The 22,641-nt window shown below is 45.4% G+C and overlaps 1 protein-coding gene across 1 annotated transcript in view; it reads right to left on the bottom strand.

Annotated features, from left to right (window-relative positions):
• The window catches only part of RELL1 (RELT like 1), an 84,964-nt gene that overhangs the window by 44,070 nt on the left and 18,253 nt on the right, over positions 1-22,641 (bottom strand). The window contains exon 2 of the mRNA XM_040419000.1: positions 9,936-10,148. Within this exon, the coding sequence (XP_040274934.1) occupies positions 9,936-10,148 (213 nt within the window). The remainder of the gene's footprint in view (positions 1-9,935; positions 10,149-22,641) is intronic.

Below are 22,641 nucleotides of genomic sequence, written 5' to 3'. Positions count from 1 at the left end.
CCGTATGTGTTTTGCGGATCCGATCCATGTATCAGTGGATCCGTAAAAATCATACGGACATCTGAATGCAGCCTGACAGGGGGGTGATCAATGACAGGGGGGGGTGATCAATGACAGGGGGGGGTGATCAGGGAGTCTATATGGGGTGATCACCCCCGTCATTGATCACCCCCCTGTAAGGCTGCATTCAGATGTCCGTATGCGTTTTGCGGATCCGATCCATGTATCAGTGGATCAGTAAAAATCATACGGACGTCTGAATGGAGCCTTACAGGGGGGTGATCAATGACAGGGGGGTGATCAGGGAGTCTATATGGGGTGATCAGGGGTTCATAAGGGGGTGTAGTGTAGTGGAGTGGTGTTTGGTACTACTTTACTGAGCTACCTGTGTCCTCTGGTGGTCGATCCAAACAAAAGGGACCACCAGAGGACCAGGTAGCAGGTATATTAGACGCTGTTATCAAAACAGCGTCTAATATACCTGTTAGGGGTTGAAAAAATCGCATCTCCAGCCTGCCAGCGAACACTCGGGAGGTGGTTAAGGACTCGGGAAACAGGTCCCTAAGGGGTTAAACTTTTTTTTTTTTTTTACTTTTTATTTAATAACTATTAGCCTCCTTAGGGGCTAGAACCCTTGTCCTATTCACACCCTAATAGAGCTCTATCAGGGTGAATAGGACTTCACACTTCGGTAGCGTCCTGGCTGCCATGGTAACCGATCGGAGCCCCGCGATTACCCTGCTGGGGCTCCGATCAGAAGCTGCCACCCTGGGGTCACTGCCACCAATGATTTAATCGTGTGGAGGGAAGGGGTGGTGCAATTAATATAATACTTCGAAGAGGAGGAATAGAAGGGAGGGACTGTGGCCACTGCGCCAACAATGAATATAGTTAATATGCCGAATACAAAACGTAGCCTGCATGTGCCGGCCATATCCTATACCTGGCCTCTAGTACTGCGCCCCGTGATCCGCCGCAATTAACCCTTCAGGACCTGAGGGGTTAATTGCGGGAGATCACGGTGCGCAGTAAGAGGCCAGGTATGGGATATGGCCGGCACATGCAGGCTACGTTTGTATTTAGTCCCTCCCATCCTCCTCCTCTGTTCTCATTGGTGGCGCAGTCGCCACAGTCCCTCCCCTCCTCCTCCTAGTCTGTTCTCATTGGTGGTCAGCGGCAGCCGCACACAGTGGGGAGGGAGGGACTCTCTCCTCCTCCCCTTTGCCGGCTCAGGAGAACATGGTGCATGCCGAGAGCGGCGCATGCCATGTCCTACTGCGATCTGACAATATAAACGAAATCTCTATCGTTGGCCAGATTTATATTGTTTATATCACTTATCGTCTATATCGCCCACCCCTAGTCTAGGCCTAAAAAAAATATTAATTTTTAAGGATTAGAAACAAAAGATTTGGAGGAATTGATATTGGGGGAGATTTATCACCACTTTCACGGTACTGTTCAAAAATCGAAAAATTGTGGCCCATGCAGTATTTGGGGCTTTTAGTGCTTCTCGACACTTTTCTAGAGAGAAAAGGGCCAGCCCTAACTGGAGGGGGCAGGGCTGGATTTCATATAACGTACACCAGAAAGTGGCGTCAAGTCTACACCAGGCCCTAGCAGTTGGAAATTTGAGTTTCTGGCTCACGGAGTGCCGGAGATTAGCCAGATTTATTAAGAGTCATGTGTCTGGCGCATCGGGAACACCAGTCTTGCTAAATCTCCCCCATTAGGTCTAAACTAAACCAATTTTATCTCCCTGGTCTTATACATCAGCCACAGGGCACACTGTGGCTGTGAAACTATTAACCCCAGGATTTCACAGGAGCCTTCAGCTGGTGGATAACGTCCAAAAACTGTTTTTACAAGCAGAAGTGGAGCGTGAGATGCAATCACTGCTGGTCCCCTGATCATGAGAACATGACTTATGGCTGAACACACAGAGACCTGGCCTGGCTTATAGGATGATTACAATATGAAGGGTTTTGGAACCGCGCTGCTCTGGACCAAGTCTCCCGATAAACGTGGATGGCAGAGGATGAGCCCCTTTCTCCCAACACCCAAAGGATCCAATCTTCAAAAGATCTCCTCCTCTAAGGGTTTAAATGGGATAGGCAGAATAGTGAAGCACCCTTTGCAATTTTTTCTTGAAAGGTTTTATTATACTCACAAGAGTTGGTAGACAAAAAGCATATAATACAAGATATCAGAACGTCAGGTTCCTGCCCGACCCGGGTTTCGCTGTCTCGCTTCCTCAGGGGCATCTGCTGTGCATGCTTGCACTCCGGCCCTTAAATAGCCCAACTGCTCTTAATCAGTTAACCAGTAAGCTTCCGGAACATGCAGCAGTTACTAAAACAGTTGTACATCTCACATACTTAATTTGTCATTGTTGTTCCTTTATGCTTTCACAAACACATTAGATGTAAAAATAAGGAAGGTTCCTTCCTCCTTTATGAGAGTCATAAATTCATACATAAAACATATAAAACATTAATAAAATAAAAATAGGGGATCAGTTCCCTCTATTATAAATTAAACAAACCACATTTCTATCCTTATGTTGCCGCACCATTGCATATTAAATTGCAGCCTAATTCGCATTATAACATCATATAACCAAAATCTACATTACTGTTCCTAGTATCCACCCACTCCTAGTGCATAATGTCAGTATCCCCCGCCCATTCTTACTAGCGTCATCCAGGTATCCCTTGCCCCACCTCCCTCCTCTGTCATAATATCATGTGACAGCACCGCCCAATAGAACGGTCCGAATATCATGACGTCACTCACAGGTCCTTGAGAAACCAAATAAAGGAGGACAGATGCCAACATGGGTACAGACAGGCTACTGGAGCATATATTGAATGTGTAACTGTCCCCTAAACTGCCTATTCCTGAATCTTATATCCACCATTCTCCACCTAATTCCTCCTATAGCGCAATACGGGTATCCTCGACCCCGCCTCCTTCCCCCGGCGTGCGTCTCTTGGGGCACCATCACTCCGCCCCCACGACGTCACCCACAGGTCCTTAGGAGGCGCGGTGGTGGAGAGCCAGATCACGCCACTAGGCGCAAGTTACAGTATACAAGGTTTCAAATCAAATTCAATATTAAGCCCTCCTGGTTGTAGGGTCCCTAATTGATAGATCCACTCCACCTCTTTCTTATTAATCTGTGCCAAAGCATCCCCTCCTCGCCAGTGATGTTTAACACTTTCTACTCCCACAAATGTTAAACCTCGCGGATTTTTTTCATGCTTTAATTTAAAATGTGCTGATACACTGTGGGTCATCAGGCCTTTTTTTATATTACGTAGATGTTCCTGTATTCTGACTTTCAGTTTCCTGACCGTCCTGCCCACGTACTGGAGCCCACAAGGGCACTCCAGCACGTATACCATACCCTCTTTTTCACACGAGCAATCACCTCTTATACGGAAATCAGCCCCATTCTTTTTTGATGTTATAAAATTGGTGTATCTCTGCCGTTCTTTCGAATTCCGGTTCTTACATCCTGCGCAAAATCCGCACCAGGTGAATTTTCCTCCATTTTTCTGGGTCTTAATATTTATTGGGGGAATGGCACTATGCACAAGTTTTGTTCTGATGCTTGCTGCTTTTTTAAATATAAAGGAGGGATTCTTTGGTATCGTTTTTCCTAGTATCGGGTCATTCTTTAGAATAGCCCAATTCTTTTTTACCATTTTCTTAATGTTGTCGGACATGGAGCAAAATTTGGTTACAAAGGAGAATCTATAGTCCCTATCCACCTTTTTGTTAATCTCTATAGTTGGTTCATTTCCTCCCACTTTTTCTAACTCCACACTCTGTATACACTCATCCAGAACAGCCTCATTATAACCTCTCTCCAAAAACCTATCTTTTAGTACCCCGCATTGTGTCCTATAGTCGCTCATCACTGTACAGTTACGGGCCATCCTCTTAAACTGACCTTTCGGTATGTTCTTGAGCCATGGGCCGTAATGGCAGCTCTTGGTGTCAATATAGGAGTTCACATCTGTTTCCTTAAAATAGGACTTGGTCATATAACGGCCATCTTCTATCCGTATGCACAGGTCTAGAAAGTTAACACTCTCATTACTGATATCCCCCACAAATCGTAGGTTCCAGTCATTATTGTTCAGTTGGTCAATGAACAACTCGAGTCCCTCTCTTCCTCCTTCCCACACTAGGAGACAGTCATCGATGTACCTCCTCCAGAAGGTCAGTTTGCCTCCTGCGGTGTCCGCTCCTAGTGTGGGAAGGATGGCACTCTCCTCCCATGCACCCATAAAAATATTTGCAAAACTGGGGGCGAATTTCGCCCCCATCGCAGTACCAATGCACTGTACGTAATATGAGTCCCTGAACCAAAAATAGTTATGATCGAGGCAATAACTGAGGCATCCTAAAATAAAATCTCTCTGTGGATCCCCTATTCTTTTATCATTCCTAATCCTACTTTCTACCGCCTCCATCCCTAATTTTTTTGGGATGACAGTGTACAGGGATGCCACGTCAATTGTGGCCATCCATGTATTCACAGTTGGGGGACTAAGGCCTTCAATAAGATCTAACACGGATCCAGTGTCCTTTAAATGCGAGGGGTTTTGCAACACGTATCCTTGCAGAAAAAAGTCAATGTATTCCGTGACCCTGCACGTCAACGAGTTAAGCCCCGAAACAATTGGCCTCCCCGGAGGATCTGTTGGGTTTTTATGTACTTTGGGCAGATGGTAAATCACCGGTACTAGCGGGAATGGGATGGAAAGGTATTCATATTCTTTTTTATTCAATATCCCTTTTTTAAAACCCTCTGATAGAATGTTATTTGGTTATATGATGTTATAATGCGAATTAGGCTGCAATTTAATATGCAATGGTGCGGCAACATAAGGATAGAAATGTGGTTTGTTTAATTTATAATAGAGGGAACTGATCCCCTATTTTTATTTTATTAATGTTTTATATGTTTTATGTATGAATTTATGACTCTCATAAAGGAGGAAGGAACCTTCCTTATTTTTACATCTAATGTGTTTATGAAAGCATAAAGGAACAACAATGACAAATTAAGTATGTGAGATGTACAACTGTTTTAGTAACTGCTGCATGTTCCGGAAGCTTACTGGTTAACTGATTAAGAGCAGTTGGGCTATTTAAGGGCCGGAGTGCAAGCATGCACAGCAGATGCCCCTGAGGAAGCGAGACAGCGAAACCCGGGTCGGGCAGGAACCTGACGTTCTGATATCTTGTATTATATGCTTTTTGTCTACCAACTCTTGTGAGTATAATAAAACCTTTCAAGAAAAAATTGCAAAGGGTGCTTCACTATTCTGCCTATCCCATTTAAACCCTTAGAGGAGGAGATCTTTTGAAGATTGGATCCTTTGGGTGTTGGGAGAAAGGGGCTCATCCTCTGCCATCCACGTTTATCGGGAGACTTGGTCCAGAGCAGCGCGGTTCCAAAACCCTTCATATTGTATTCACCAGTGTGTATGACCTACCACACTACTCCGGGACCAGCAGCAGCGCAAGTAATTTGTCGGTGTTGGGACACAGGACTGACTTTTCATTTTGCTTTTTTGGCTTATAGGATGAGCAGGAGACAGAAGGGCACTTCAAGAGGAGCGCTCACCTCTCCTGACATGTCTGCTTTATCAACTACTCCCATCCCAACATATGACTGTGTTGTGCCGTTCCTTTATTATTCCTTCTAGAAGTTATGAATTAATTAATAGCAGTATGCAATGAAGGTCCAGATGGGAGTTATTAAAGGGGTTATCTCATCTCAGACAATGGGGTGCTTATCGCTAGAATACGCCCCCTTTGTTTTATAGGTGCATTCCCACCGCTGGGATCCGCACCTATATCGAGAACAGAGCCCTGCAAAGTGGTGGCTGGAGGACTCCGGTTCGGCCACCACCACCTGCTCTCCCCATAGAAGTGAATGGGAGCGTACCACGCATGACCGGCCACCTCTTTCTTTCACTTCTATGGGCCCGACGGATATAGCCGAGCCAATGCTCAGCTACTTTCACCAGCCCCATAGAAAATGAATGGAGGGGACTGCACATGCACAGTGCGGCCTCCACCACTTTCGGGGCTCCATTCTAGATATAGGTGCGGATCCCAGCGGTGTGACCCGCACCTATAAGGCAATAGGGGAAAATCCTAGCGATATGTCCACATTGTCTGTGATGAGACAACACCTTTAAGAGAGACATGTCAGAAGTGAGAGGTCCTCTTTAAATAGTAAAATATTAGAGTCATACTAACCAAATTTAGATGAAACCTAAAAAATAAAAATGATCATCTACTGGAAGCATGGGCCCCATCTATGTGAACATATGCTAAAAGTGCATAAAATACAAACCTACAGATTTATATATTTTTTATTTTTAAATGGCACCATTTTGGCATACATACAGTATAATGTATGTGGGGATTCGCTCTGGTAGACAAGGTGTGCAGACACAGTACAGAGGCAAATTAGGCTACTTTCACACCTGTGTTCAGGTGTCCGCTCGTGAGCTCCGTTTGAAGGCTCTCACAAGCGGCCCTGAACGCAGCCGTCCGGCCCTAATGCATTCTCCGTGGAGGCGGATCCACTGAGAATGCATCCGCCTGCCAGCGTTCAGCCTCCGCTCAGCGAGCGGACACCTGAACGCTGCTTGCAGCGTTCGGGTGTCCGCCTGGCCGTGCGGAGGCGAGCGGATCCGTCCAGACTTACAATGTAAGTCAATGGGGACGGATCCATTTGAAGATGACACTATATGGCTCAATCTTCAAACGGATCCGCCCCCATTGACTTTCAATGTAAAGTCTGAACGGATCCGCTCAGGCTACTTTCACACTTAGAAATTTTTCTAAGTTATAATGCAGACGGATCCGTTCTGAACGGATGCAAACGTCTGCATTATAGGAGCGGATCTTGTTGGCAGTTCTGCCTCCAGCAGGCCATAGCAGGCTTTTAGGGGGCCTGTTTCCCTTATAGATGGGTCTCAGCCTTCCAGCACAGCAGAAGCCTCAGATCCCAGCAAACACACCTCCTGAGCTCCACTGTCAGACTGAGGCAATCCTCACCTTGCAGTGCTGGCAAAACCCGGCCTGGAACATGAGTAGTCACCAACCCAGCACTTTGACTATTCCCATTCAGAGCCGTCCCGGATCAGCTATACAGCCATACTAAGTATTAAGGTGTCAAACAGCAACTGCTGCTGACACATAAAAACCTTCTCTTGCTCCACCGAGGCCAGGAACCTCAGTGACATGTACCCATCATCCACAATGATTCCTTGTACCTTCTTACATGTATTAGGAAAATCACCAAAAAATGAAACTGAATTTCGTGTAGAAAATCCAAAAAGCTTTATTATAAATATATACAGACAGTACACACATACAGTCATGTGAAAAAATTAGGACACCCTTTGAAAGCATGTGGTTTTTTGTAACATTTTTAATAAATGGTTATTTCATCTCCGTTTCAACAATACAGAGAGATTAAAGTAATCCAACTAAACAAAGAAAACTGAAGAAAAGTCTTTTCAAGATCTTCTGTAAATGTCATTCTACAAAAATGCCTATTCTAACTGAGGAAAAAGATAGGACACCCTTGCCCCTAATAGCGAGTGTTACCTCCTTTGGCTGAAATAACTGCAGTGAGACGGTTCTTGTAGCCATCTACCAGTCTTCGACATCGGTCTGAGGAAATTTTACCCCACTCCTCAATGCAGAACTTTTTCAGCTGTGAGATGTTTGAGGGGTTTCTTGCACGTACAGCCCTTTTCAAGTCACCCCACAGCATCTCAATGGGATTCAAATCTGGACTTTGACTTGGCCATTCCAGGACTCTCCATTTCTTCTTTTTCAGCCAATCTTTGGTTGATTTACTAGTATGTTTTGGGTCATTGTCATGTTGCATGGTCCAGTTCCGCTTCAGCTTTAATTTTCTAACTGATGGTCTCACATGTTCTTCAAGCACCTTCTGATACACAGTAGAATTCATCGTGGATTCTATGATGGTGAGCTGACCAGGTCCTGCTGCAGCAAAGCAGCCCCAAACCATGACACTTCCACCTCCATGCTTCACAGTTGGTATGAGGTTCTTTTCTTGGAATGCTGTGTTTGGTTTACGCCAAACATGTCCTCTGCTGTTGTGTCCAAATAATTCAATTTTGGACTCATCTGTCCAAAGAACATTATTCCAGAAGTCCTGGTCTTTGTCAACTTTATCGCTGGCAAATGTCAGTCTGGCCTCGATGTTTCTCTTGGAAAGCAAAGGTTTCCTCCTTGCACACCTCCCATGCAAGTTAAACTTGTACAGTCTCTTTCTGATTGTAGAGGCATGTACTTCTACATCAACAGTAGCCAGAGCCTGCTGTAGTTCTCGAGATGACACTTTAGGGTTTTTGGATACCTCTTTTAGCATCTTGCGGTCTGCTCTTGGGGTGAACTTGCTGGGGCGACCAGTCCTGGGCATGTTGGCAGTTGTTTTGAAAGCCCTCCACTTGTAGACTATCTTCGGACAGTGGAATGGCTTATTTCAAAATCTTTTGAGATCTTTTTAAATCCCTTCCCAGACTCATAGGCTGCTACAATCTTTTTTCTGAAGTCCTCTGACAGCTCTTTTGCTCTCACCATGGTGCTCACTCTCACTTCAACAGTCAGGAGCACACCAAACTAAATGTCTGAGGTTTAAATAGGGCAAGCCTCATTCAACATGCAGAGTAACGATCTACTAATTATGTGCACCTGGTGTGATATACCTGTGTGAGATCTGAGCCAATTTAAGAGGGAATACATGTGAGGGTGTCCTATCTTTTTCCTCAGTTAGAATAGGCATTTTTGTAGAATGACATTTACAGAAGATCTTGAAAAGACTTTTCTTCAGTTTTCTTTGTTTAGTTGGATTACTTTAATCTCTCTGTATTGTTGAAACGGAGATGAAATAACCATTTATTAAAAATGTTACAAAAAACCACATGCTTTCAAAGGGTGTCCTAATTTTTTCACATGACTGTACATAATAAAAAAGCCAGCACAAGGCAGGACACACAGATAAGGAGATGGACCCTAGGAGAGGCCGGGAGATGAGTGCACCAAAAAGCAGGGAAAAAGAATGCTAGCTAAAAGAGCATACCACAGAACCTCATGGCAGCAACGCTCCAAACAAAGTACAAAGGAGGCGATTGTAAAATTGAGGTTTGGGTGAAAGAACAAAAATAAACATACCCGGAAGAAGGCAGATTTACTTGCGAAATGGCGTTGAGTCAGGAGTCGGCCGAGAGATCGATACACCACTCAGGGTATGTTTATTTTTGTTCTTTCACCCAAACCTCAATTTTACAATCGCCTCCTTTGTACTTTGCTTGGGGCGTTGCTGCCATGAGGTTCTGTGGTATGCTCTTTTAGCTAGCATTCTTTTCCCCTGCTTTTTGGTGCACTGATCTCCCGGCCTCTCCTAGGGTCCTGCTCCTTATATGTGTGTCCCGCCTTGTGCTGCCTTTTTTATTATGTATGTATGTATGTATGCATGTATGTACGTACGTACTGTCTGTATATATTTATAATAAAGCTTTTTGGATTTTCTACACGAAAGTCAGTTTCATTTTTTGGTGATTATTATGACTCCTCAGGGGTCTGTTTTTTCAATATTTACTCTGTCCGGTTAATATTGGTTGACTAATGTATTAGGAAAATAAAAAGTAAACTGGCAGCAGTCAACTTCTTATACCGTTCATCGACACACTAATTATGGGAAATTCTTCTGCCCATGTACAAGAGCCCTTCCATACAGAGCTTTTCTCCACCAGAAGCACTGTAAGGAGCCTCCGCGGAGCTCCTACGCCATGTGCACGAGGCTTTAATCCGAGCAGAGCACTCGGAATGACTATAAACATCAGCGACTCATTGCTGGTACATACCGATTTTCTCTATAGTGATTTTCTCCTCGGGCTCGGCTTCTGTGGTGCAGCGATAGCCTTTCTTTTTAAGAATATGGCAGATGAGTACTCCAACCAAACCCATGATGAAGAAAATAGGAACCAAGTAGAAGGCAACATATTCCGGATGGCCGCCAGAAGAGGTGTCAACGCTGTCACTTGTACTCAGCAAAGGGTCAACAGATGGCTGAAACTCTGCAGCAAAAAAAAGAAAAAAAAATTAACAACCAGAGATGACATTTCCCCGAAAGACACCCCACAATATAAAAACACCCACCAGCTGAAAACCCTGCTCACAACCTCCAGGAGAAATCTAATGAAAGAAATGTATTACACAGCGCCTCTTAGGCTCTATTCATACATCCGTAGTGTGTTTTGCGGATCTACAAAACACGGACACTGGCGTTCCGCATTTTGTGGACAGCACATCGCCGGTACTAATAGAATATGCCTATTCTTGTCCGCAATTGCGGACAAGAAAAGGACATGTTTTATTTTTTTGGGGAAAGGAAATGAGGACCCGGAGGTGCGGGTCCGCATTTCCAGAGCGGGGCGCGGTCCCATAGAAATGAATGGGTCAGTAATTCCGTTCCACAAAATGCGGAATGAAATTGAGGACGTGTGAATGGGGCCTTAGGCTGGGTTCACATCATGTTCTAGTGATACGTTTAACGTATACCAAAATTATTTTTTTTGATATGTTAATGTATACAGTAGTATACGCAATACACCTGGCTGGCACCCCCCATAGAACTGCCTATTCTTGTCCGCAATTGCGGACAGGAATAGAACATTTTTTATTTATTTTTTGTGGGGCAGAAGCACGGAAGTTCGGGGCCGCGCTACACATAGTGTGCTCTCCGCATCCATTCCTGCCCCATTGAGAATGAATGGGTCCACACCCATTCCCGATAATGCGGAACGGATGCAGACCCATTTTCGGACGTGTGAATGGACCCTACCACTGTATAAAAAAAAATGAAAAAGTACACATTAACATATATATATTTTTTTTTTGCAGGACTGCAGAATGGAAAAGCGTAGCACACTTTTCCATCCTGCAAAGTCTAGCAAAATACGTGTGCGTGTGCGCGCGTGTGTGTGTATATATATATATATATATATATATATATATATATATATATATATATATATATATATATATATATATATATAAGACCAGCAAGCGGACCGAAACGTCGCTGCTTGGGTGAATAAAGGATCCCACAATTTTTCACCATATGGATGTGCTGCGGTGTTTATTCTTCTGGTTATTTGACACTGTGGTCAAGTGTCGACACCGCTGGCACCCTACGCTTGCTACAAGGAGTGCTGCCCTGAACTTTCATCTATATATCTCTATCTATCTACATACATACACACACACACACATATACATATACATACACACACACACACACTGCTCAAAAAAATAAAAGGGAACACTTAAACAACACAATGTAACTCCAAGTCAATCACACTTCTGTGAAATCAAACTGTCCACTTAGGAAGCAACACTGAGTGACAATCAATTTCACATGCTGTTGTGCAAATGGGATAGACAACAGGTGGAAATTATAGGCAATTAGCAAGACACCCCCAATAAAGGAGTGGTTCTACAGGTGGTGACCACAGATCACTTCTCAGTTCCTATGGTTCCTGGCTGATGTTTTGGTCACTTTTGAATGCTGGCGGTGCTTTCACTCTAGTGGTAGCATGAGACGGAGTCTACAACCCACACAAGTGGCTCAGGTAGTGCAGCTTATCCAGGATGGCACATCAATGCGAGCTGTGGCAAGAAGGTTTGCTGTGTCTGTCAGCGTAGTGTCCAGAGCATGGAGGCGCTACCAGGAGACAGGCCAGTACATCAGGAGACGTGGAGGAGGCCGTAGGAGGGCAACAACCCAGCAGCAGGACCGCTATCTCCGCCTTTGTGCAAGGAGGAACAGGAGGAGCACTGCCAGAGCCCTGCAAAATGACCTCCAGCAGGCCACAAATGTGCATGTGTCTGCTCAAACGGTCAGAAACAGACTCCATGAGGGTGATATGAGGGCCCGACGTCCACAGGTGGGGGTTGTGCTTACAGCCCAACACTGTGCAGGACGTTTGGCATTTGCCAGAAAACGCCAAGATTGGCAAATTTGCCACTGGCGCCCTGTGCTCTTCACAGATGAAAGCAGGTTCACACTGAGCACGTGACAGACGTGACAGAGTCTGGAGACGCCGTGGAGAACGTTCTGCTGCCTGCAACATCCTCCAGCATGACCGGTTTGGCATTGGGTCAGTAATGGTGTGGGGTGGCATTTCTTTGGAGGGCCGCACAGCCCTCCATGTGCTCGCCAGAGGTAGCCTGACTGCCATTAGGTACCGAGATGAGATCCTCAGACCCCTTGTGAGACCATATGCTGGTGCGGTTGGCCCTGGGTTCCTCCTAATGCAAGACAATGCTAGACCTCATGTGGCTGGAGTGTGTCAGCAGTTCCTGCAAGACAAAGGCATTGATGCTATGGACTGGCCCGCCCGTTCCCCAGACCTGAATCCAATTGAGCACATCTGGGACATCATGTCTCGCTCTATCCACCAACGTCACGTTGCACCACAGACTGTCCAGGAGTTGTCAGATGCTTTAGTCCAGGTCTGGGAGGAGATCCCTCAGGAGACCGTCCGCCACCTCATCAGGAGCATGCACAGGCGTTGTAGGGAGGTCATACAGGCATGTGGAGGCCACACACACTACTGAGCCTCATTTTGACTTGTTTTAAGGACATTACATCAAAGTTGGATCAGCCTGTAGTGTTTTTCCACTTTAATTTTGAGTGTGACTCCAAATCCAGACCTCCATGGGTTGAAAAATTTGATTTCCATTTTTAATTTTTGTGTGATTTTGTTGTCAGCACATTCAACTATGTAAAGAACAAAGTATTTCAGAAGAATATTTAATTAATTCAGATCTAGGATGTGTTATTTTTGTGTTCCCTTTATTTTTTTGAGCAGTGAGATATATATATATATATATACACACACACACACACACACCTAAAGAATTATTAGGAACACCATACTAATACGGTGTTGGACCCCCTTTTGCCTTCAGAACTGCCTTAATTCTACGTGGCATTGATTCAACAAGGTGCCGATAGCATTCTTTAGAAATGTTGGCCCATATTGATAGGATAGCATCTTGCAGTTGATGGAGATTTGAGGGATGCACATCCAGGGCACGAAGCTCCCGTTCCACCACATCCCAAAGATGCTCTATTGGGTTGAGATCTGGTGACTGTGGGGGCCATTTTAGTACAGTGAACTCATTGTCATGTTCAAGAAACCAATTTGAAATGATTCGAGCTTTGTGACATGGTACATTAGGGCCCTTTCACACCTGCGTTCTTTTCTTCCGGCATAGAGTTCCGTCGTCGGGGCTCTATGCCGGAAGAATCCTGATCAGTTTTATCCTAATGCATTCTGAATGGAGAGAAATCCGTTCAGGATGCATCAGGATGTCTTCAGTTCCGGACCGTAACGTTTTTTGGCCAGAGAAAATACCGCAGCATGCTGCGCTTTTTGCTCCGGCCAAAAATCCTGAACACTTGCCGCAAGGCCGGATCCGGAATTAATGCCCATTGAAAGGCATTAATCCGGATCCGGCCTTAAGCTAAACGTCGTTTTGGCGCATTGCCGGATCCGACGTTTAGCTTTTTCTGAATGGTTACCATGGCTGCCAGGACGCTAAAGTCCTGGCAGCCATGGTAAAGTGTAGTGGGGAGCGGGGGAGCAGTATACTTACCGTCTGTGCAGCTCCCCGGGCGCTCCAGAGTGACGTCAGGGCGCCCCACGCTCATGGATGACGTGTCGCATGGATCACGTCATCCATGCGCATGGGGCACCCTGACGTCATTCTTGAGCGCCCCGGGAGCCGCACGGACGGTAAGTATACTGCTCCCCCGCTCCCCACTACTACTATGGCAGCCAGGACTTTAATAGCGTCCTGGCTGCCATAGTAATACTGAACGCATTTTGAAGACGGATCAGTCTTCAAATGCTTTCAGTTCACTTGCGTTTTTCCGGATCCGGCGTGTAATTCCGGCAAATGGAGTACACGCCGGATCCGGACAACGCAAGTGTGAAAGGGCCCTTATCCTGCTGGAAGTAGCCATCAGAGGATGGATACATGTTCTCATTCTGTTTACGCCAAATTCGGACTCTACCATTTGAATGTCTCAACAGAAATCGAGACTCATCAGACCAGGCAACATTTTTCCAGTCTTCAACAGTCCAATTTTGGTGAGCTCATGCAAATTGTAGCCTCTTTTTCCTATTTGTAGTGGAGATGAGTGGTACCCGGTGGGGTCTTCTGCTGTTGTAGCCCATCCGCCTCAAGGTTGTGCGTGTTGTGGCTTCACAAATGCTTTGCTGCATACCTCGGTTGTAACGAGTGGTTATTTCAGTCAACGTTGCTCTTCTATCAGCTTGAATCAGACGGCCCATTCTCCTCTGACCTCTAGCATCCACAAGGCATTTTTGCCCACAGGACTGCCGCATACTGGATGTTTTTCCCTTTTCACACCATTCTTTGTAAACCCTAGAAATGGTTGTGCGTGAAAATCCCAGTAACTGAGCAGATTGTGAAATACTCAGACCGGCCCGTCTGGCACCAACAACCATGCCACGCTCAAAATTGCTTAAATCACCTTTCTTTCCCATTCTGACATTCAGTTTGGAGTTCAGGAGATTGTCTTGACCAGGACCACCCCCCTAAATGCATTGAAGCAACTGCCATGTGATTGGTTGACTAGATAATTGCATTAATGAGAAATAGAACAGGTGTTCCTAATAATTCTTTAGGTGAGTGTGTGTGTGTGTGTGTGTGTGTGTGTGTGTGTGTGTGTGTGTGTGTGTGTGTATATATATATATATATATATAACTGCAGATCTGCAAAACACTGATATCGGCCGTGTACATTCAGCATTTTGCGGAACAGACTGTCTGGGCCATAGTAGAACAGTCCTATCCTTGTCCGTAATGCGGACAAGATTAGGACATGTTCAATACTTTTGTGGATGCCATGGACAGAAGCGGACGGCACACGGTGTCATTGAAGTGAATGGGTCCGCATCAGACCTGCAAAAAAATGCGGATCGGATGCAGACAAAAAAAAATATATGTTCGCGTGCGGGAGCCCTTATAGTCATGTGAATAGAACTGGGCAGTAATAACTGACACTGCCCATGGACAATGGTGGCGCCATCCTATTCTCATAAAACCTCTTTACTAGGGGTAGGATGGGTGAATTAAAGGGGTATTCTGGTTATAATCCCAGCGGTAGGACCCCACCAATCTAATAGTTGTCCCCCAACTCTATAGCCAGAATACCCCTTTAATGAGAAGTGAAAATGGCACAAAAGGCTTGACACATCCATGTTCCTTACTTCACCTCATGGCTGCCGTACACAAATACACAAAATGGGGCACAAGACTCCCCTCAGTCACGTCCCTTTATAAAAACACTGCATAAAAGGGTCTAAAATGCATAGAAGACTAAAAGGGGGTTCGTGGGACAACCCGCTCACTACGCACAGCAGATTTCTGGGGGCTCCACTTCTGTCCCATATCATCTGTTTTTTTTTTAGATCCGTCATACATGAAGTACACAAAATAAAATGCTGGCAGAACGAGAGCCATTCTTATACAGCTTTGGCTTCAAAATAAGGGGTCCAGAATATGGGAACCCCTCTTAATGTGATCTATACAGCGGACAAGCGCATCTGGACATTCAGACTACGTGGTCAGACCCAACAATTACAGAAAAGCCCTCCAGCAACTCTGATGTATTGGAAAGAGGACCCTACGGGTGGCTGCAGATTTATGTGCAGAAAATACACAGGAAATCTACACAAAAAACGCACATAAATCCACCCTATTAATTGTGTGTTTGGTGCCTTTTTTGTGCGGCTTTGATGTGGATTTTCTGAAGATCTCACCCTTCCATTGAAAAGGGGTGAAAAAACGCACAATTGACACTGAGGATTTCAAGTTCCGCACAGCAGGTCATTTACTGCAAAGTGTCCGTGACATTTGTCTAATCTCAGTCACTTTGCTGGTATGGTCACTGCAGTTCTTCCAAATGAAAAGCCACGCCGAAAACCCGTGCCTAACCCGCCTTGTGTGCAGACACCCTAAGGGCTCATGCACACAATCCTGGTTTTGGTCCACATTTTTTGCAGATCAGATGCGGACCCATCTCAATGTGGCCGCAAAAGATAAGGACAGCACGGCCTGCAGACAAAGATAGGACATTTGAGGAGGAGTAAAAAAATAAATAAAATAAACACACAACAACAACAACAACCACCACACTCTCGGCCGGTTATATGGATCCACGATTTGTGGACGACAAAAACAGCTACGGCCATGTACATGAGGCCTAAGGACTAACTGCGGATCCGCAAAACATGACTACCGACCATATGCGTTCCACATTTTGTGGAACGGAACGTCCTGGCCTCTAAAGAACATGAAACAAACAAGAATAGGACATGTTCCATCTTTTTGTGGGGCCGCAGAACAGACCTACGGATGCAAACACATGGAGTGCTGTCCGCATCTTTTGTGGCATCACTGAAGTGAATGGGTCCACGTCTGAGCCGCAAAAAATGCGTATCAGATATGGAAAAAAAGATGTTTGTGTGCATGAGCCCTCAGCGAGAACAGCTCGCTTGAGACAGAAAGGTTTTTGGGGAGGTCATAACGATGGTTGTGGGGCGAAGCTGAAACACCAGACAATCCACAGACAGGCGCGGCGCAGTTTCTGTAAGACCGCAGCCAGGTTTGATTACGTGCCATTTATTAAATGTCATATGTTATTACTCCATGACACGCTTCTACAAGATAGTATCACATTCATCTGTGCAGTGCAGACACGTAGGAGAGAACCACGGAGGCGGAAGAGCACAGCGTATAAGATAAATTATACCAGTAAAGGATACGGCTTTAGGGCAAATAATACAAGTGATAAGTGAGGCTTCAGTGCTCGCAAAACCGCAATATCTGCAGTAAACGTATGGCTAAAAGACGAGCCGTCCCCACAAACATTCTGCAGCACCTTTACATATAACTTTATGTGGTGCCCAGAGGTCGCGCTACATTTTCTCTGGAAGAGTAAAAATACTTTTTAATTTTTGAGGAGTATTTTTAGCCGAGGAGGAGTACGGAAGTTGAAGTCATTATAAATACATAATACGTAGCCTGCACTTGTTCACGTCTGCGTTTGGAGCCTCAGTCACAGATTCTGTTAAAAAGACTGGACAAAACAGCCCTTACATGCAGGACTCTTGTCTGGTAAAAAGAGAGGATCCCAAACAGAAACTGAACGGATCCCATCATAGTCATTGGAGTCTATTCAGCTCGGTTCACATCATGCTGCAGTCATACGTTTAACGTACATGAAAAAACTTATACTAGACACATGCCGTATTGTGGCATCTGTCACCATAGAATTCCATTGTTTCTTTTCTGGACTTTGCAGGATGGGAAGACGTGGTACACTACGATTTCCCATCCTGCAAAAAATAAATAAATATACATTGGCATATAGGTTTCGTTTTAGAATGGAACTCTATGGTGATGGATGCCACAGTATGGCATCTGTCTGAGACGTCCGTTAACATACAGGTTTTTTGCATAGGTTAAACATATGACAAAAATCCAACACTTCCATTATTTTCATTGTTCTGCTTATCTAACAGAGCAGAACAACAGAAATAAATAGTGGTGGGGTGAACGGGGCCTAAGAGGTGGGTATGCATTACTGTGTACATGACATGAAGCAATTATGGCTAAGTGATAAAGTCCAGAACAATATGGCGGATCTTCCCTGTACTTGATCACTTGGCTATAATAGCCTGCATTCACTACACACATCACATCCGGGTGGTGCAGGGTGCACTACATACATTACACATACCAGGGCTCCAGACAAAAAAAAATATCAAGGAGCCATTGGCTCCTAACCTGAAAAATTTGTAGTCGCCAAATTTAAATTTGTAGTCGCCAAATTTAAAATACATTTAATTAGGGTATTAAAAAAAACAAAAAAAAAAAAACACACACGTCTTACCTAGGGTTGTTACGATAGCAAAATTTGGCGGCACCTGAGTGGTTAATAGCGGCGGATCGTAGCGCGCAGTCATTGAGGCTGGGTATGGGATATGGCGGCACCCGCAGCGCGGCCTGCGTTTGTATTAAGCATAAACTATATTCATTGGTGGCCACAGCCCCTCCCCTCCTCCTCCCTGCTATCAGCCCATTGGTGGTGCAATGGCCACAGCCCCTCCCCTCCTGCTCCCTGCTATCAGCCCATTGGTGGCACCGGTGCAGGGGGAGGGACTGCCTCCTTCTCCCCTGTGCTGTTTTGAAGAACATGGCGCGTCCCATGTCAGTTCCTCGTGTGTGAGAGGCAGAGCAGCGGAGGGTCTAGGCGCAAATGGCGACACGACTACAAAGTCTTGTCGCCATTTAGCAATTCTAAGTCGAATTGGCGACCATTTTGGTTGCCATCTGGAGCCCTGCATATGGATACATTGCTGCACTTTCACCTTGTGGTGCAGGTCAGACTGGATGTCCGGGCTCCCCTGCGGTCATCCAGCACTCCATTCCTCTTCAGCTCCACGCCATGTTTGCCGGCGCAGCGCTGCCCCTGCTCTCCTCATTCATCAGGACTCGGGAGCCGGCCCCTCCTCCTTACAGCTCCCGCCACCTTCCCCTGCTGCAGGTCGCTGTATCACTCTGGCGCCCGCCCAAACTAACCAATAGCAAAGCTCCTCACTGTATGGAGCTTTGCTATTGGTCATTTCAGGCACAGGCAGCATCGGTGCACTGCCTGTGCCGCTCACAGCGCTGCTGAACGTAGGGGAAAAGTCTAAGGTGTATTGGTACGCCTTTGATTTTTTTCAGAGAGTAAAACGTCTATGACACTTGTACAGGCGTTATTGTGAGCACTGGTTGTGCCATTCCTCTATTAGCCCTGCTGGAAGTTTGAGGGAATGAATTGCTAGCAGTTTGCATTAAAGGTCATCCTGGGCGTTACCAGTTTGGGGTGTGTCTGTGCACAGTGACACTGGCAGCAATGACTGGATAATGTCGGACTGTGCACACCCCCAACTGGTACGAGCTTTATTGTAAACTGCAGACACTTTATTGATAAACTTCTAGCAGGAATAATAGAAGAACACCACAACAGTTATAAGAAACTATGCTTCAGAATTGTTGTGTCAGGTCTGTATTATTAACCACTTGCATGAGAGGGGACAGGGCCTCTTTACGAAAGAGGGGAGGAAATCTGCTGCCAGATACTGGGGTTGTTTATCTCGGAGGGCGAATGGTCTGTCCGCCAACAAAAGCTCATGGCGAGCTTGAGAGCAGGTCTGCAGAGAAATGAAGGCGGCACTAGACAGGCATGTAGTGGAGGACGCTTCCATAGGCACAGGTTAGGGTATGTTCGCATTGGCGACAAGTCTGATCCGGCTCAAATGCAACCGTTTTAGTGCGGCCTAAACGCAGCATTTATGCTGGAAAGTGGCCAGATCACTGACCGATCCCATTATAGTCAATGGGGATACGGCAATGCTGGATCCTGCGAAATCCGGCAGGCTGCCGCAGACGTACCCCTTACCAATAGGAATACAGACATCACAGATGGGTCCCAGATATTTTACAGACTAATAAAAGATTGGTCTTCAAAAGCAATTCTGTACGACTGCAGTAACTATACTGGACAAGTGGCCCTCATTCCCCCGAAGCTAAACCCAATGGGGCAGATTTACCAAAACTGGTCTATAGGAAAACTGGCTTAGTTGCCCACAGCAACCAATCAGAATCCACCCTTCATCTTCCAAAGGAGCTGTGAAAAATGAAAGGTGGAATCTGATTGGTTGCTATGGGTAACTAAGCCAGTTTTCCTATACACCAGTTTTGGTAAATCTCCTCTTGCGTTCCTTTTCAAATACCTTTCTAAAAAGATAAAATACACAGATATATCACTTTTTCACAAGCTAAAGGGTCACTAACTTCTCACAAAACTCTGGATATGTCAGACATACCAAAAGTTTAGATCGGTGGGGGGTTCGAGTGCCGAGGCCTGTGCCGATCCCTAGAACGAGGCCGGCACTCCTCACCGCACAAGACAGGCTCGGTAGAAGCCTAGGGGCCCATCTCTATTCCGTCCTCTGCTTCTCTCCCCTGGTTCTAGGTATAGTGGGGGTCTCAGAGCTCAGACCCCCACCGATCTAAACTCTATGAGACTATCAACAGTTTAGTGAAAAGTTAGTGACCCTTTAAATATTTTACTTTATGAAATATGGGATTGAAAAAAAAAAAAACAGCTGGATGCTATTGTTTGTCAGAAGAAAAAAAAAAGACACTCTTGGCCCCTCACCGGTCAGTTACCAGCTTAGTAGACATGTAGAATTACTGTATACAGTGACCGTCCCACGTCCTGTGCACTGACATACAATACGGAAGGAAGCTGCTCCCATCATCCATTCATCATGTGGGGCCCGGAACTTCTGGGGGGGGGGGGGGGGGGGCGCGATGCATGTGGAGTAACACCCCCTCCTGCACAACTACAGTACTTTATCAGTAAGTAGCAGCTATCCGGCTCATGTAAACCCTCATCTAGAGCAAGTGGAAGGATTTATATTCACACTGCGCACAGCAGACGATCCGCTGGTATGGGGTCCGGGCATTATGGGGGGTATTTGTACTATTAGATAACCCCTTTAACCTCTTCAGGACACAGGGCGTACACAGGTACGCCCTTATGACCTGGTACTTAAGGACACTGTACGCCCTGTGTATTTCTGATCACCGCAGCGCAGCGGGCGGTGATCGGAAGCCGGTGCCTGCTCAAATCATTGAGCAGGCACCTCGGCTAAATTCCCGGGGGGGCCCCGTGACCCTCCCATGTCGGTGAACGCAACAAACCGCAGGTCAATTCAGACCTGCGCTTTCTGCAGTTTCTGATCCCCGCGGTCCCTGACAGCGCGGTTCAGAAACTTTAGTATGCCTAAACTATATATGTTGCACCCCCCCTGCACCCCTGAATGATTTGATGGCGGCGGGAGGTGCGGGGGGGGGGGGGGGGGGGTTGTGGGCGGTGCAGCAGGCGGGATCGCGATCCCCCGCCCGCCTCCCCTTGAATAATCGTTGGTGGCTAGTGGGTATACCAGGGTGCCAGCACATTGCTGACACCCTGGTATAAACAGCTGACATCTGTGATGCGATGTCAGCCATTTAACCCTTTCCATACCGCGGTCCGTACGGACCGCTGTATGGAAAAGGTTAACAGCTCAGGGAGCTCCCTCCATCTTTCATCGGGGGGCTGCTGTGCCTTTTCAGCCCCCCGATGGAGAAGGAGAGAGCCCCCAGACAGCCCCCCTTCCTTACCCTTCCCAGTCTGCACAGTTGTGGCCACAACTGAGCAGACGGGGAAGGTTCCCATGGCAACAGGACGCCTTCTCAGGCATCCTGCTGTCCATGGTGCTGAACAGATCTGTGCTAAAGGCAGAGATCTGTTCAGACAAAGTGTAAGTAAAATACAGTACAAAACACTATATAGTGTACTGTACTGTATTATACAGACATCAGACCCACTGGATCTTCAAGAACCAAGTGGGTCTGGGTCAAAAAAAATAAAAAAAGTGAAAAAAAGGTAAAAATCAAAAAACACATTTATCACTGATTAAAAATGAAAAAAATAAAATTCCCTACACATGTTTGGTATTGCCACGTCCGTAACGACCTGATCTATAAAACGGTCATGTTACTTTACCCGAACGGTGAACGCCATAAAAATAAAAAATAAAAAACTATGATGAAATGTAAATTTTGCCCACCTTACTACCCAAAAAAGGTAATAAAAGTGATAAAAAAAGTCGCATGTACGCCAAAATTGTAACAATCAAACCGTCATCTCATCCCGCAAAAATCATACCCTACCCAAGATAATCGCCCAAAAACTGAAAAAACTATGGCTCTTAGACTATGGAAACACTAAAACATGATTTTTTTTGTTGTTTCAAAAATGAAATCATTGTGTAAAACTTACATTAAAAAAAAAAAAAAAAAAAAGTATACATATTAGGTATCGCCGCGTCCGTATCGACTGGCTCTATAAAAATATCACATGACCTAACCCCTCAGGTGACCACCGTAAAAAAAATAAAAAATAAAAACGTTGTTAAAAAAAGCAATTTTTTTGTCATCTTACGTCACAAAAAGTGTAATAGCAAGCAATCAAAAAGTCATATGCACCCCGAAATAGTGCCAAACAGTCATCTCATCCCGCAAAAAATGAGACCCTACTTAAGATAATCGCCCAAAAACTGAAAAAACTATGGCTCTTAGACTATGGAGACACAAACATTTTTTTTGTTTTAAAAATGAAATCATTGTGTAAAACTTACATAAATAAAACAAATTGTATACATATTAGGTATCGCCGCGTCCGTGACAACCTGCTCTATAAAATTACCACATGATCTAACCTTTCAGATGAATATTGTAAATAACAGTAATAACGGTGACAAAAAAGCTATTTCTTGTTACCTTGCCGCACAAAAAGTGTAATATAGAGCAACCAAAAATCATATGTAGCCTAAACTAGTACCATCAAAACTGCCACCCTATCCCGTA

The sequence above is a fragment of the Bufo bufo genome, chromosome 2 (genome assembly GCF_905171765.1).
Source record: "Bufo bufo chromosome 2, aBufBuf1.1, whole genome shotgun sequence".
NCBI lineage: Eukaryota > Metazoa > Chordata > Amphibia > Anura > Bufonidae > Bufo > Bufo bufo.
Note: the sequence above shows the minus strand (reverse complement) of the source record. Positions and strands in the feature narration are given on the sequence as shown.